This window comes from Pelodiscus sinensis, chromosome 10 (genome assembly GCF_052426305.1).
Source record: "Pelodiscus sinensis isolate ZL-2025 chromosome 10, ASM5242630v1, whole genome shotgun sequence".
Classification (NCBI taxonomy): Eukaryota; Metazoa; Chordata; order Testudines; family Trionychidae; genus Pelodiscus; species Pelodiscus sinensis.
In genome coordinates this window covers 39,823,565-39,841,079 of record NC_143061.1, presented here as the reverse complement: position 1 = coordinate 39,841,079, position 17,515 = coordinate 39,823,565, and the positions used below count along the sequence as shown (strand labels likewise).

At 42.5% G+C, this 17,515-nt stretch overlaps 1 protein-coding gene across 2 annotated transcripts in view; it reads left to right on the top strand.

The window, feature by feature from the left end:
- The window catches only part of LOC102450210 (uncharacterized), a 174,846-nt gene that overhangs the window by 82,926 nt on the left and 74,405 nt on the right, over window positions 1–17,515 (top strand). Inside the window, exon 1 of one of the 2 annotated variants that reach the window (XM_089780862.1) lies at window positions 2,779–3,199. The exons of the other annotated variant lie outside the window; for it this stretch is intronic. Coding sequence (XP_089636988.1) covers window positions 3,166–3,199 — 34 coding nt within the window. The 5' untranslated portion in view covers window positions 2,779–3,165. Of the gene's footprint in view, window positions 1–2,778; window positions 3,200–17,515 lie in introns of those variants that run through there. 2 annotated transcript variants of the gene reach the window in all.

The window sequence follows — 17,515 nt, the reverse complement described above, 5'->3', positions numbered from 1 at the left end:
AACAAAATATTTACACTTACAAGCAGCGTGAGTCAGTACATTACACCGCTAGTTTAAACTTACAGACAGTTCAGAATTTTTTCCCAATGTTCCTTGACATTTCCATCATGGAGTGTACAATCAGATGGAAATTAAAAATCTATAAATCAAATTCTTGCTCAAAATACCATTACTAATAACGAAGTTTATGCAACTGAGTTTCAGAGATTGCTAATAATATTGTCCCCATCTCATCCTGATAATATGTCAGTTAGATGGTGATGGAGTCTTTGCTACTAATACATATTTGAAAGTTCTCATTCCCCAATTTCCTCCATCACGAGCAGAGATTTCTTTATGTTTCGTAGAATCATAGTGATCAAAGGAAATTGTGCTAATCAACACACTTTCTGGCTCTGCCACTGGCCTGCTGTGTGATCTTGGGCAAGTCACTTCAACTGCTCTGGACCTCGGTTTCCCCATACATAAAATATAATATTGTGTGTCTGTATTGTGACAGAACTTTACTTATATGATCAGACACTAATTTTTCCATGGGATCCGTCAGTGTACAAGATGGGCAGTGGTTTGGGAATGAATGAGGACTCTGTGATGAAAGAAATTGTTGGTTGTAAATCGGGATGGGGAACCTCTGGCCTGTGGGCCACATACTGGTAATAGCAGACCAACAGATGCTTGGTTTACCTCAGTGTCCATAGGTATGGAGCCCCGCGGCTCCCTGTGACTATGGTTTACCATTTCCAGCCAATGGGAGCTGTAGGAAGCAATGGCCTGGCCTGCACCACTTCCTGACTCTCCTATTGGCCAGGAATGACAAACTTCAGTCTCAGGGACCTACAGGGCTTCATGCCTGCAGATGCTGAGGTAAACCAAGGCTACATCTAGACTGCAGGATTCTTTTGAAAGACGCTTTTCCGGAAGAGATCTTCTAAAAAAACTTCTTCCGAAAGAGAGTGCCAAAGCATGTAGACAACCCAAAGCATTCACAGTGTAGATGTACCCTAAATGTGTATGCCTGACTGCCTCTAGGTGCCAGCGCAAGCAATCTGTTATCTGATTTGCATACTTGCTGAGCACTCCCACCTGTAACTGAAGCCAGTTAAAATGAAGTGCTCTGAAAAACTAGGCCATAGGTTTGTTAAATCAGGCTCCCTAAATGCCCTTCTGATATTAATGTTTTGGTGCTTCAGCTCCTCATCTGTAAAATGGAGATCTCTCCCCTCTCCTGACACAGGTGTTGTGAAAATACATTGAGGGTTGTGAAGTACTTGGATGTTGCAGGAGTGAGCATCGTAGACAAGCCCATGAGGGAATGAATAATTCTGTAGGCAGGGCAGTATTTCGACAGTGAGCAGTAAGTAAGGCAGGCCCCCCAATGCTACATAGAGCGAGGGGAGTTAGGTGGAAGAAAGGTGCTTAGTCATTTGTTCTGGCTCAGGTGAGCTGCACTTGCCATCTCTTCCTGGGCTCTTTCCAAGCAACCGACCTAGACCCACACTCTGTCCTATGTGGAACTACATGGTGTAGCTCTCTTGGAGCCTGGCAATCCATTCTAAACACTGTCCTGCCAGGATTATAGTGAGAGCAGCGTTGTGCACCCCCGTATTCTCCTCAGGTGACAGGTTTTGCTCTCTCAACTCTTGCTGGGTGAAGCCCTGCAGTTTTACCCCTCTGGACACTGCTGGTTTCCAAGTGTGGTCATGCAAGAAGCCCAGCTCTCATGTTTGCCTAGAATGACCATATTTTCCGAAAGGGAGGGACTGGCTGGCCTGAACTGCTCTCCTGAGGCCTCCCTCCAGTGCAGAGCTGGCATTGCCACTCACTACCCCCTGCACACTCCCCTACACTCCATTAAAGGTCCCGTCCCATTTTTGGCAAAACTGTGGATTGGTCCAGTTTGCTCTTGTCAGGAGCATGCTCAGGAATTTAAATGACCTTTCTCTGCAGGGCACAGAAGTTTGCCCACTCACCCAACTCCAGAAAGAGCTCATTTGTCCCCTCCTCCCGCCACTTCTTGATCTTGATCTTCCCTGCCTCTGTGGCCCTGGCTGTGGTGTGGGAACATTTTTAAAAGCAGGGGTGCCAAGCCACCTCACCTCTGTCCACCCCCACCCCCAGCTGAGGCCAGCAACAGAAGTCCCTGGCATACGGGGCTCAAACCAGGACCCCAGCTCACATGACTGGCAGCGGAGCCCCCAGCATGTAGGGCAGCAGCCAGGAACCCAGAGCTCGGGGTTGGTGTAGGAGCCCCTGCTATGCAGGGTGGCACCTGGGATCCTGGATAAGAAGCCAGAAGCTTAGGAGTATTGCTGCACCCAGCTGCACCCCTAGTTCCCTTGCCTATGGACCCCTGGACCAGAAAGTTCAGGGCCCCTGACAATTATAGGGGCCTGTGTTCCTGCTTGCCCTCCCTTGCACACACCCCTGGATCTTGCCAACTGACCAATACTCAGTTTTGTCAAAGTCAAGACAGCAAAAGTCCCCCAAAAAGCCCCTCAAGTGTTAGTGACCATGGACCAGGCCCCAATCTAGACTCAATCTGCAGCTTTTTCTCCTGAGGCAGAAACACCCCTCTAGTCCTAAAAAAGGGACTGTCCCGGCCAGAACTGGACATATGGTCTCCATATGCAAGACTTTCCTTGGTGAGCTAGTGGCTAATTAAAATAACTTCAGACAGCTCCTTTCAAACAGATGTATTGTTGGTCGGGCTGATTCCTTTAGGCTGCCAGGTATGTGTGTGTGGGGGGGCGGGGAGGGTGTTAACATCAGGCCCACACATCTTGGGATTTCACTTCAGCTTATCACCTCTCTCAGTGCTCAAGTGAGCCCAGCTGTCTCAAGCATACCTTGCAGAGCACCTGCCTCAGTCCTCTTGCCTTTCTGCCTCAAATATGTATGAGGGAAGAAATAAACCCACACTGCAGTGATAAGGGTAATGGGAGCTGGAGAGCCCAATTTAGCCTATTCTGTGGCATGTGGAGGGGAGATGAGTAATTAAGGATTGGATTCAGCTAGGCCAGAAAGGGAGGCTAGAGAGAGGGGAGCTTATATGCTGGCCTACAGGATAGAAAACAAGAGACCTACCTGAGAAAGCACTTTATCAAGAGACTAGAAGTTACATAGGAAGACATGTCTTCAGGGAAATAGAACCAAGAAGGTAGCTCCATGGCAGATGTCTACCAACAGGCCAAAGTAGGAAGTAAGTCCTGCATTGTAAAAAAATTGATCCTAGTTGCATAGTGTTCCAGGGCTGGAACCAGGGGAGAGGGCACTCTGGATTCCCCCACCCTTAGAAGGGTGGTTTCTGCCTCAGGGGTAAAGACTGAGCCTAGATTAGGACTGGGTCTATGGTGACTGAAACGTGGAGGCTTTTGGGGGACTTTCCAGAAGGGATGTGGCTCTTATGGTGCAGGCCAGAGGGCTGAGTTACACAAAGGCTGAGAGATCACTGAGTGGTTTGAGTAGCTATTGACTGGGGATGTCAGAGACAGAAGGGCTGTTTCACCAAGACCAGCAATGAGGGAGAAATACCAGCTGGTGACAGACCCTGCTTCCCAGAAATACCAGCTGGTGAAAGAGAAGGTGCTTCCCTTTCCTTTTTCCTGTTGGGTGTGAGTTTTAGTGGCTTAGTGTTCTTTTGATCTTAGTTTTAGGCCCTGGAAAATTTAATAGGCCGGTTGCCCTTCTGGGGAAGAGCTGATAGGGAATTTTCCAGTGAGTAGCTTGCTCGTTATTTCTCGGAAGGATGTGTGGTACTCTTTCTAGATAAACCTTAGATCTTTTAGTTTTGCTTCCTACTCACTCCTCCCTGCCTCTTTTGATTTAACTTGCTGCAAGCAGAATAATATTTTTTTTAAAAAAAATCTAATAGTAAAGTCACACAGGTAAACTGAGGGACATATAACATTCCCAGGAAATATGTCATTTTCTACATCATGTAGCTAAAGACTATATCGTGCATACATGTTAAAAAGAGGCAAAATAAAGTTGGCAGGGGTAACCTCATTTCTGAGGCTTCATAATTCTTCTGTGCTTGACTTTGCAATCTTAACATTCTGTTTATATGCCCTTTGGTATACCAATGTGCTAGTTTTTTTTGTTTTTTGTTTTTTTTTTTTTAAATCAAACTAAAACTGAAATTTCTGGCCGTGGCTTTGAGGGGTATTAGTTTTCTATGTTGACTGGCCCATTTACTAAGAATAATTTGTATCGCTCCATGAGTTTCCTCATGTCTTACAGTGATAACTTTCACGAGAAGATAAGTATAGAGCTAGTCAGAATGTATAGTATAATATTGCATCCTACAACACAACTGTAGTTTCTCCTACCATCAAAAAAGGGCTTGATAGGGACAGAGAAAAGCCTTTGCGGAAAATCATGCCAGTCTAGACGTAGCCCACTGTGTATCAGGCTAAACTGGTGTGGATTGTGAATACCTGCTAATTGGGGGGTTGCATTTAAGTTCAAACTGTTATCATTTCTAACCTCTTAAGATCTTCAGTGGGATGAAAGAGATTTGACTGCTATATTCCTTAATGACGTCCTAGCAGAGGGTTGCATGTGAATACAGACTACTAATTTCTGTTATTACTTTAATGCTATGATCAAGTTGTATTTAACTCACCTGTTACATCAGGGATTTGTGGTAATGTGACTCGTATCATTCAAGATGACACTTGGGTCATGACCATTTGGTCCATCAGCTAATGGAACTCATCATCTGATTTTGCTGCACTCTTTTTCCAGACTTTCATCTCCCCTCAGTCCTGAATGGAGACACAGGTACAGACTGTGGCTAGAACAGGCCAGCTGGGGTAGGTCCAGGCTCTTCAGACTGTTCTCCCTTCAGCTTTGTGAAGAATCTCTAGTGTCTTCTGCAGAGCTCTTCCTGGGGGTAATGGCAGCCAGAGTGGGTCCCACGCTGCCAGGTGGGTGGAATCTCTGGAGTCTACAGGCAGTGTGGATCTCTGAGGCCATGTCTACGCTATGCAGAAGATCGGCGCTGCTGTGATCAATCTTCTGGGGTTCCATTTAGCGGGTCTAGTGAAGTCAAGACGTAAGGGAAGCTGATAGGAGCATTTGCTCCCATTGACACCCTCCCCCCCCACTGTGGATGCTAATTTGATATACCACTTCAGCTATGTTCATTACATAGCTGTAGTTGATGTTTCTTAATTTGGCTTCCCCTTTAGTGTAGACCAAGCCTGAGGGTATGCTAAATTTCAGGGCAAGTTCCAAAGCCTCCTATGGGAGTAGATCACTTTTGCTGATAGGGAAGATGGATGGATCTCTGAGAGAGAAATCCTTGTAGAGATTTCTTCCCAAAGGTTCTTCTATGGGAGGGGAAAGATCTGGAACCATATTGTTCATGGAATCAACAATGTTGAAGTAATATAGAATTACTCTAACTGGGACAGCTTTGTTGGGGGGGGGGGGAGGGGAGAAGGAGCTAGTGTTCTGTGGACAAAGAGACTGTCCTGGTAAATGATGTTGTGTTTTTTTTTTTTTAAAACCATCTTCAAGATTTTATGGTTTACTCTGTACAAGAAATGCACATGGCAGTTACTTTCTTTTAATCTTCATTTGTCAACTTGTGTACTGTACTAACTGACTGACATTCAGGATCTTGCACCTGCTGAATACTAGGCTACGTGCCTCTTGGTTCCCTGTCAGAGGCAGAAAACATATCTTTTACTAGACAAAAATACCTCCTATTGTAATGGAGTCGTGCCTGTCATTTCATGACCAGGTAAACGCTTCCCTGGGACATGATTCAGTGACGCTGCTCTGTTACTTAAATATGCCCTGATTGATTAATTGGTGGAAAAATAAAATGAGCCCAGCTCCTCAGCTGGTGTAACTCTGAACTCATTGGAGCAATACTTACTTTATTGATGAGGATCCAACACAAAATTAATTTATACAGCCTAAGTGGTGTGACCAAAATCTTGAGCCTAGTTCACTTTCTTTTTTGGGTGGAGAGAGACAACCTGAACCCTCAATCAAAGTTGATACCTTGGGTTGTATGAGGAATGCATAGTGGGCAAATAGGGAGAGTATTTTTCTATTAGTCCACATAATACTTCTGTAGCAGTGGTTATCGCTTTTGCCTACCATGAGAAAGGTCACTGGTTCAGGAACCAGACCAAAAAAAAAAAAAATGGGGCTCTTTCCATTTGTTGCTGGGAGTTATGAACAGAGACTGAACCACTGAGACATGAGTATCTAACTACAAAAGATGTACGCACGTCAGGAATTGAGATGTTTCTGCAATTATGTGGTAGAACAGATGTTTGGTTGAAATCTGTTTTAGCAAATCCCTGACTGGTACTTTGTCCAAATGGAGCCTACGAATGCAAGGTTTGGTGTACTATAAGTTAACACTAAGCTGTTGTTGTTGTTGTTGTTGTTTTTTAAAGAGTTTCCTTGGCCAGTTTCCAATGCGAGGGGGGGGGGGGGGGGCTCTCCCGGGAAGTGTGTGATCTGGGACTTGAAAGAAACTGCTCTGTTTTTTGGGGTGGACACAAGGCCATGTATCACTATCAAACTTGTCTCTCCAAACCTATGGGTAAAAAGATCCTATGAGATGGAAGGTTAGCTGCCCAGAAGAGGTGCAAGCTGATACAGAACAGCTAATCTGATCCTTCAGGCTTATGAAAAAAGGAAGGTCGAATAAGATAGTGGAAGTACATAATCACGAAAGGTTTTAGTCAAAATTTCATAAGGAAAAGCCCTATTGTTAAAACGGTCCCATTTTAGAGAAATTGCACCTGTACTCCCTCTGGGTCTAGCAAGGGTACCTGCTTGGGGCTCCTCAGTTGTCCCCTCACTTGGGTAGAAACACCTTTGTGTCTTCCTCCTGCCCATGCTTTTTCCCAGCATGCAGAATTCCCTTCCTACACTGAGAATTCTCCAGCCAGTAAGACTGCCTAGGCAGGCCTACTTTGCCTTCTCCTCATGGGCATCAAAGCAGTGTAGTTTTACCCAGGTATAAGTTACCACACAACTCTTTCCAAGCAAGCACATGTATTCTTAAGATGAAAGTGTTCTGAAACAATAGAAGAACCTACATTCACTGCCCCAGATGCAGCAAGGATTCAGGCCCGTGATCAGCCCATCAACCCCCACCAAGGTGTTTCTTCTGTTATCACAACTTTGTAACCGCTGTTGTCTAAGACCAAATGTACCCAGGCAGCTGAGATTTATTTTTGTATAGCTTGGACCTCTGATCTTGTAACAGGTGCTCAGCAGACAAAGACAGTCTTCCCAGGGAAAAGCTTGCAAAGGCTGAGTTCTGTGTAAGTGGAGGGTGTGAAGGGGGCACTGTGAGCTTCAAGTGAAATTAGGACTATCCTTTCCTACAGCTGGTATTAGTCATGTCTCCTCCCAGGGATATAGTCTTATAATAACACGTAAACATTTTGCATTTTAATATCAGGCACTCCAAAAATATTTAATCTTAATTCAGTCAGATTTATCCAGCATACTGACACCTCTACATAAGAATGGCCACACTGAGTCAAACCAATGGTCCATTAATCGCAGTACCCTGTCTTCTGACACATTGCCAATGCCAAGTGCTTCCAAGAGAATGAACAGAATAGGTAATCATCAAATGATCCATCTGTCTCAATACTTCTAGCTAAAACCAAGCAATATTTGCAAAATAAATGAGATCTTGATCTTGTGAGGTTCAAAGTCCTGTTTTGAACTGCAAATGCAAAACACAAACCACATCTATTTTCAAGTTTGAAAAAAAAACCCTGGGTAATATGTTTTCACTTTTGCACATCTCTGAACTTCCCTCAGCTTTCCATCCAAGAACAGAAATATGTCAGTTCATCCAGACTGACCAGAAATGGAAGAGATCTCCAAAAAGATCCTCACTTCTGTGTTGCAAATCTAAACATCTAGGTTTTTTAGTGACATATCTGACATGTTTGGGCACTTATCCAAATCCCAACTCTGAACCTTCTTGAGTTTAGCTCTTACTATTAAAAAATCAGTCTCAAAAGCAAAATGGGGCTTCCCTTCATTGTGCTGCCAATTTGTACTTCATTACGTGAAGGGATTGTAATATGTTTGAAAACAGGCAAAGGTAGGAACGTTAATTAATTGTTATCCTTGCCAAAGTAAAGTTGAGAACTTCAGATGTGCAGGAACAAAAAAAAGGTGTCTCTTCCTTTTATTCTCTCCCACACTTCATTGAATCCAGCAAAATTAGTGTAAGACTAAAAATGCATTCACTCTAAGTCTTGTAATGAGTTAGATGCATAAAAATATCCCTGTCAATGTGCCTAAAGCCAGTATGTCTTATTGGTTAGGGACAAAAGGGATTCATTAAGTTCAGCTACTGTCACAAAGACCATTTCTTGTGTTCCTTCCACAGTGTACTGGTACATGGACAAACAAAAGAATCAAATGATCAAACTAAGACTTATTAGTTGTTAATGTTTACCCAAAAGAAATCATTTAGTAGCTATTGCATGTCCCTGTATAAACTATAAAAATGTGCAGCCCAAAAAGGGGAAACTTAAGTTTGCTTTTGTTTTCTTTAAGCCTTCATTTGAAGTCTTAAAATCATGTTGTACTTCAGATGGAACTCTAAGCTAGAGCATAGTTACTGAATCTGTTATAATTCAATTTGGACCTGTTCACCATGGGTTAAATTCAATCCTGTCTGAAAGATAATTCATGCTGGAAGTGACATCAGCAATTTTATAAATATCTTTATAGTATATTGATGGACAGTGCTATTTTTTTTGCACTTGCACACTGCTAGGATAACTGTAGAATTGGCAGGGTCCTTGAAGTCATCTAGTCCTGTCCACTGCACTATGTGCACAATACATATGATTGGAATGGAAGGGTACAGCTTGCTTGCTCAGGAAGGATAGACAGGGAAAAAAGGGAGGAGGTGTTGCTTTATGTACACATTTGGACTGAGGTGGAGATGGATGTAGGAGATGGAAGCACTGAGTCTCTGGGTTAGGCTAAAAGGGGTAAAAAACAAGGGTGATGTCATGCTAGAAGTCTACTACAGGCCACCTACCCAGGTGGAAGAGGTGGATGAGGCTTTTTTTAAACATCTGACAAAATCATCCAAAGCCCAAGATTTGGTGGTAATGGGGGATTTCAACTATCCAGATATATGTTGGGAAAATAACACTGCGGGGCACAGACTATCCAATAAGTTCTTGGACTGCATTGGTGACAACTTTTTATTTCAGAAGGTTGAAAAAGCTATCGGGGGGGTGGGGGGGTGGGAGGGAGAGGGGAAGCTGTTCTAGATTTTATTTTAACAAACAGGGAGGAACTGGTTGAGAATTTGAAAGTGGAAGGCAGCTTGAATGAAAGTGACCATGAAATCATAGAGTACACAATTCTAAGGAAGGGTAGAAGGGAGAACAGAAAAATAGAGACAATGGATTTCAGGAAGGCAGATTTTGGTAAGCTCAGAGAACTGATAGGTAAGGTCACATGGTAATTACGACTGAGGGGAAAAACGACTGAGGAAAGTTGGCAGTTTTTCAAAGGGACATTGTTAAGGGCCCAAAAGTAAGCTATTCCACTGCGTAGGAAAGATAGAAAATATGGCAAAAGACGGCCTTGGTTTAACCATGAGATCTTGCATGATCTAAAAATAAAAAAGGAGTCCTATTAAATTGAAACTAGGACGAATTACAAAGGATAAATATAGGCAAACAACACAGGAATACAAGGGCAAGATTAGAAAGGCCAAGGCACAAAATGAGCTCAAACTAGCTACAGGAATAAAGGGAAACAAGAAGACTTTTTATAAATACATTAGAAGCAAGAGGAAGACCAAGGACAGGGTAGGTCCACTGCTCAGTGAGGAGAGAGAAACAGTAACAGGAAAGTTGGAAATGGCAGAGATGCTTAATGACTTCTCAGTGAAGACCGAAACAAAGAAGTCTGATGAAGGAATGACTAACATAGTGAATGCTAGTGGGAAGGGAGTAGGTTTAGAAGATCAAATAAAAAAAGAACAAGTTAAAAATCATTTAGAAAAGTTAGATGCCTGCAAGTCACCAGGGCCTGATGAAATGCATCCTAGAATACTCAAGGAGCTGATAGAGGAGGTATCTGAGCCTCTAGCTATCATTTTTGGAAAATCACTGGAGACAGGAGAGATTCCAGAAGACCGGAAAAGGGCAAATATAGTGTCTATCTATAAAAAAGGGAAATAACCCACGAAACTACAGACCAGTTAGTTTAACTCCTGTGTCAGGGAAGATAAAGGATCTAGTAATTAAGGAAATCATCTGCAAACACTTGGAAGGTGGTAAGGTGATAGGGAACAGCCAGCATGGATTTGTAAAGAATAAATCATGTCAAACCAATCTGATAGCTTACTTTGATAGGATAACGAGTCTTGTGGATAGGAAAGAAGCGGTGGACGTGGTATACCTAGACTGTTGTAAGGCATTTGCTATGGTCTCGCATAATACTCTTATCAATAAATTAGGCAAATACAACTTAGATGGGGCTACTATAAGGTGGGTGCATAACTGGCTGGATAACTGTACTCGGACAGTAGTTATTAATGGTTCTCAATCCTGCTGGAAAGGTATAACAAGTGGGGTTCTGCAGTGCTCTGTTCAATATCTTCCTCAACTATTTAAACATTGTCATAGAAAGTACACTTATTAAGTTTGCAGATGATACCAAGCTCGGAGGAGTTGCAACTGCTCTGGAGGATAGGGTCATAATTCAAAATGATCTGGACAAATTGGAGAAATGGTCTGAGGTAAACAGGATGAAGTATAATAAAGACAAATGCAAAGTACTCCACTAGGAAGGAACAATCAGTTCCCCACATACAAAATGGGAAGCAACTGTCTAGGAAGGAGTACAGCAGAAAAGGATCTAGGGGTTAGATTGGACCACAAGCTAAATGAGAGTCAGCAGTGTGATGCTGTTGCAAAAAAAGCAAACATGATTCTGGGATGCATTAACAGGTGTGTCGTGAGCAAGACACGAGAAGTCATTCTTCCGCTCTACTCTGCGCCGGTTAGGTCTCAGTTGGAGTATTGTGTCCAGTTCTGGGCACTGCATTTCAAGAACGATGTGGAGAAATTGGAGAGGGTCCAGGGAAGAGCAACAAAAATGATTAAAGGTCTAGAGAACATGACCTATGAAGGAAGGCTGAAAGAATTGGGATTCTTTAGTTTAGAAAAGAGAAGACTGAGGGGGACATGATAGCAGTTTTCAGGTATCTAAAATGGTGCCATAAGGAGGAGGGAGAGAACTTGTTCATCTTGGCCTCTGAGGGTAGAACAAGAAGCAATGGGCTTAAACTGCGGTAAGGGAGGTTTAGGTTGGACGTTAGGAAAAAGTTCCTAACTTTCAGGGTGGTTAAACACTGGAATAAATTGCCCACGGAGGTTGTGGAATCTCCATCTGTGGAGATATTTAAGAGTAGGTCAGATAAATATCTATTGGGGATGGTCTAGAGACAGTTCTTGGTCCTGCCATGAGGGCAGGGGACTGGACTTGATGACCTCTCGAGGTCCCTTTCAGTCCTAGTATTCTGTGGTTCTATGGCAGGGCCATATATTATTTAGAATCAGAGGGGTAGCCGTGTTAGTCTGAATCTGCACAAGTGGTGAGGAGTCCTGTGGTCCTGCATCTGACGAAGTGGGTCTTTGCCCACAAAAGCTTATGCTCCAACACTTCAGTTAGTCTATAAGGTGCCACAGGACTCCTCACCACTTCTGCATATTATATAGACCAGCGCTACTCATCTTTGGAAGCCCCACGGGCAACAGTGTTACTCACAACACATGCAGAGGGCTGCAACTTAATTGTGGTTGTATATACATGCAAATAGCTTCTTTCACACTGACCGGCATGAATACAAAGATTAAGGCAAGACTACACAACATGCAGGTCCCATTTAAGTCAGTTCTGCTGATATTCATAAAATGCAATAGTTACCCAATTTCCACCCCTATGACTGCACTTTTAATGTGGCCAGGAATCCCAGTGGAGGCCATGTTCAAAGGATCCCACCCGTGGGCCACATGGTGAGCCCTGCATAAACCCAAACCGCACTGCAGACTGCAAACAAACGGGCCATTGGCCACATGTTGAGTAGCCCTAATCTAGACAATTCCTCACAGATGTTTCTCTAACCTGCTCTTGACAATCTACAATGATGGAGATTTCACAATCCCATTTCTTCTTGTCTTATCAGAGATTAAGGAGAATATTTTTCTCCCTTCTTTTAACAATGTTATGTTGTTTCCCTCTCCTCTGTATTCTCTTTTGCAGATTAAACAAACCCATCTTTCTCCCAATCTTTCCTCATAGTTCATGTTTTTTAGCTCTACATTCATTTTTGTTGCTCTTCTCTGGACTAATTCCAATTTGCCCACATCTTTCCTGAAATGTGGCACCCACAACTGCCATAATGGTCCAGCTGAGGCCTTATCAGTGTGAAACAGAGCAGAAGAATTGCTTCTCCTATCTAGTTTGCAAACCAACCAACGGGTGTTGCAGGGATGGTGCTTGTGGGCACGGGCAGTACGTGGAGACCTGATGTCCCCTTTCCCCAAGGGCGATGCATGCAGAGATGTGCTTCCTTCGGCAGCCAGGTGATTTGAATGACATGTGGGGCCAGAGCAGGCTGATAGCCTGCCTGAATGCCCTAATGGACCACTAGTTAGGAGTCACCTACAGTAAGAAACTCATGGCTAGCCTGCCCCGACAGTCCCTCTTGTATCCAAACTTCCTTCCATACCCTGCCCCGCCTCCTGTACCCCAATCCCCTGCCCACAGCTCCCTTCTGCACCCAAACTCTGTCCCAGACCCTGTACCCACTGCATTAATATAGTAGAAAAATACGGCCTGTGACCACTTATCAAATTCTTGGGGTGGTCCCCTTGTGAAAATTTTTGCCCATCCCTGTTTTAAGGTAAAACTGTAAAATGTTATTCTGCCACTCTGTAATGTCATTTAAAGGTTCTGTTGCTTGGGATTTTTGGTACAAATTTGACTCCGTAGTTTTAAAAATGTCTTTGCTTTTGAAAAATTAAACTTAAATTTACCTCTGTGAAGGGTGATCTTGACATCTGATCCATATGTGACACACGTCCTACAGAAGTTTCTTTGATTCTGTAGTCTTGTGTATTATCATGTAGCATATATTACAGTCTCTTGCAAGCTAACAGAGTGTAACGTTTGCATCAAACAATTCAGCAGTTACAGTGATTAGGTTAATCTGTTTTCTGTAGCTTTAGACTTGTACTCTGCTCTGTCTTTTTGTTCTGGAGTCCTTTTCCATCTGAGGCAATATTTGCACTTTGTGGGAAAGGTTGGCTTAAGGTACACAACTCCAGCTTTGAAAATGACATAGTTGGAGATGACATATGACAAGCCAAGCTTGGAACCACCTCCATGTGGGAGGTGAAGAGGAGAAACACTCCCATCAATTTCTCTAACTTCTCACAACAGTGATGAGTAGTGGCGCCAATGGGGCTACCATCAGCATTCAATTTCACTAAATCAAACCCCGGAAGATCAAGCGCCAGAGCATCAATCCTCCAGTAAGTGGCCTGAGTCTCAATCCTCAAGAACCAGAATTCTTGGTTTGAGCAACTTCAGCGGACTGGCAGATTTTAAAAAGGTACAATCAGTACTGAGTAAGTATGAAACTTTATGGAGCCTTCAAAGATTTACCAAAACCAGTCTGTAATGAAGTCTTGATCATGTCCTGGCTTTGTAGAGAAGCACTTATGCACAAGTACCTCATGGCTACATCTAGACTGCATTGCTTTTCCGGGATACTTTCAGTATCCCGGAAAAGCAATGGCACATCCAAGGAATGCATCCACTTTTCAGAAATGTTTTTCAAAAAAGCAGATGCGCTCTTTCGCCATCCCAGTAAACCTTGTTCTATGAGGCATAAGGGATGTGTCGAAAGAGCACTTTTTTCTGAAATTTGGTGCTGTGTAGACACGCCAAATTTTGGAAAAGCCTCTTTTGAAAGTAAATTGCCTATCTTTTTCCAATTTGAATAGTGCAAATTACCTATTTGACACTGCAGTCTAGATACAGCCCATCTATGGACTTAAAAGAATAGGAGAGTAGGGAAGCTTATGAATTTAATCAGATCCTGCACCTGAGTAGGTATCTGGGAAGGGATCCAAAGAAATTAAAATAAAAGGCTTTTTAGGAGCCTACCAATATTTGCAAAGTGTTAAAATGGTATTGAAAATGTCAGTCAGTACTGCTTTGGCACGATGCACTTTCCAGCCCTATGGTTGGTGCAAGATTCATATTCATTTTATTTACACAGAGACATGTTAGAATGGCTCGTCTCCTGAAATGGCATTGACTTTCTCCTCTCTCTCTACCCTTGGAAAAAAAACTCTAGCTTTGCTCCAACATTTTTACACCGTGACCATAGCAGTTAAATTGAGGCTATAAATGCTCAATCAGCACTCTTTTCACCTCTTCTTTTTCTGCAACTTTTATTTGAATCCTTCTCAGCAGCCATGAATATGCCTTCCATTTTTTTTTTTACATTTCTGCTCCATCCTCCCAGTCTGTGAATCAGTTATACTCACTTCCATTCAGTTTCACTTTCTCTTGGAGAAAATATAAGCTACAGCTGCGGGATGACTGCAAAAGCAAATTTAAATGATCTTGAACTCAGACGAACTCCTCTAACTCAGAGACAGCAGAGAGGAGTGATATACAATTGGGGAGAGAAGATGTGGAGATGATATAATGGCCTGACAGGATATTATTCCTTATCGCATTTCTTCCCCATAATTCCAGCTGTTCTCTTCTGTCATCAAGGTCCTTGCTGTACCGTCCTTGTCTGCATGGGACGGTCCTTATACAAGTAGATGCATTCAACTGGACAGATCAACTTATGTAAGTATTGCTCACAGAAGTAATGGCTTCAGTCTTTCACTCTAATCCATTAATCAAATCTAGCATCTCCTATCACCATGCACTATAACTGCTGGAATCTCAGTTCCTGGCAGAAAAAGCACCTCTGGGCTTACATTTAAGTTCTCATAAGGAGAAGGCACACAAATTGGACCATAGCAGTATTAAAATGACTTTATTTTCTAAGGGCCAGAGTCGGAATCTTGAATATAAATGTCTTCAGAGGGGTAGCCAAGTTAGTCTGTAATTGGACAAAAGCTCATGATACCATCTACATTAGCCTGTTTGATTTTAATAGGACTATTTATGAAATAATGTGTAAGAATATTAGACTGTAGCCCAGACTCTGTTCTTGCTACTAAGCAATGTTAGCTATGCAGTCTAAAAACCCTTATGATAGACTTCCCTCACTTGCTTGAGAACCACCATGTTATGAATGACAAATGATATGGAGTATGAATTGAGATGATTTGAAGCTTCAAGTGTTACATGAAAAATGGGAAGACATGCCCTGGATCCCTTTACAAAGCTGTGTGACTTGAATACTCAGGGCATGTCTACACAGCAGGGCTAAACTTAAAATAAGCTACACAACTTGAGCTACACTAATTGCATAGCTTAAGTTGAAATAGCTCATTTAAACTTTGGCACTGTCTACACAGCAGTTGGGGGGAGAGAGTGCTCTCACAATGACTTCTCTTCCTCTTCGTACAATGAGGGCTGCAGGGTTCAGAGTAAGCAGTCCTCTAGCTCAACATTATTTCAATATTATGTCAAAATAACTGCTTGTGTATAGATGTGGACTGTTATTTTGGAATAACATCCATTATTCCGAAATAATGCTGCTGTGTAGATATGCCCCTGTGAGGTGAAGAGGGGAGGGGAGAAAAAAGTGGCATTGAAATAAATTTCATACTGCAGAGAATCTTTCATTGATCAGCATATCTATATATCATCTTGTAGTTCCCTATTGGTGGGCTTTTGACAGTGTTCTGCTATCCATCAGCTGGACTTTTACAAAATCATTTCACTAAAGGTGTTTTTTTTTCTGCCCTACCTGGCAATTATAATTTCCATTTATATTCATATATCCCTTTAATGTGAAGCATGTAGAAATCACCTCATCTATCATTGACCTGTAATTGGTGAAATACAGCATCCGTTTCACAGTGCACAGAAATACTACCTGTTCTAAACTGGTGCATAGTAGATAATACTTCACCGAATTAAATTAAGGTGCACAGAATAGCTCTTCACCTTGGACTGCATTTAGGGATGATAGATATGGTCCATCAAAGCTATTCTTGATGATAAAGAGTTTTTGACTAAACAATTTATTTTGCAAAATTTCTGTTTTTTCCGGCTCATGCATGGGTTCAGATGTCTTAGAGTTCCTGTCCTGTTCTCTTCACAGTGTTTCCATTGTATCCCCAATGTTTGCAAGGTCTGAAAGCCTCCCTTTATTTTTTGGCAGAACTTGTCTTAACTACCAATACAATTTCTTCCTCCAATTTAATTTCTGTTCCATTTTCTCAGGCTGCATTTGAATTTTAGCTATTAATTGTTTGTTATTATGTCAAATTCACTTAATAGAACCTTATGCCTCCCACCATTTTCATATGATTCATATCGAAATATACTGCATCTGGGCGTTACTTTTTTCACAGTAGTGCCTCACTATGTAGAAATCTTTTTCAAACCACATATTCGCCACTGAAAACACACTAAACAACCATCACTCACCTGATCCTCTTCTTTGGTATTTCTTTTGCCAAAACCAAATTTAACCACCACTCCTTCTCCCTGATTCCCTTCACCAGCATGGCAGTTTAAATCTTCACTGACTGGGTGTCATTTTTAACCATAACCTCTAACTCTGCCAGCTCCTTTCTAAAGCTCTCCTTCTTACCCATAGCTCATCTAGTTGCAGAGCATATGCTGACTTTACATTCAGGTTATGTCTACACTGAAGGCTTTTGCCAGAAGAGAGTATGCTAATGAAGCCCTCATTAGCATTTGTTGTGCTGTCATTTGCATATTTTCTGCCAATGCTTTTTGCGGAAGAGGTTTTTGCGCAAAAACAAGCAGTGTACATGGGTCCGTTTTGCACAAAAACCCCTTTTGCGAAAGATCCTTATGCCTCCTTTTTTGAGACATAAGGATATTGTGCAACAGGTGGGGTTTGTGCAAAATGGACCTGTCTACACTGCTTGTTTTTGCACAAAAACTTCTTGTGCAAAAAACATCAGCGGAAAATATGCAAATGACAGCACGACAAATGCCAATGAGTGCTTCATTAGCATACACTCTGCTGGCAAAAGCCTGCAGTGTAGACATAGCCACAGATCCCTGCTCTCTTTCATCAACCATGCAACTACCAAATTGTCGTCTCCTTCTTTCAACTCAAATGACAACATCAGCAAACTCTGAGCTCACGATTGTAGCTACACCAGTCATTTTCTTTTTTCCTCTAGACCAAAATTGTTTCATCCATCATTCTAAATTTTGTCTTTTGCCTCCACACCACCTAGCTTCCTGAAGACACAGTAGATGTATTTTTCCTTCTTGCCATTGCTTCAGTCACCTATCC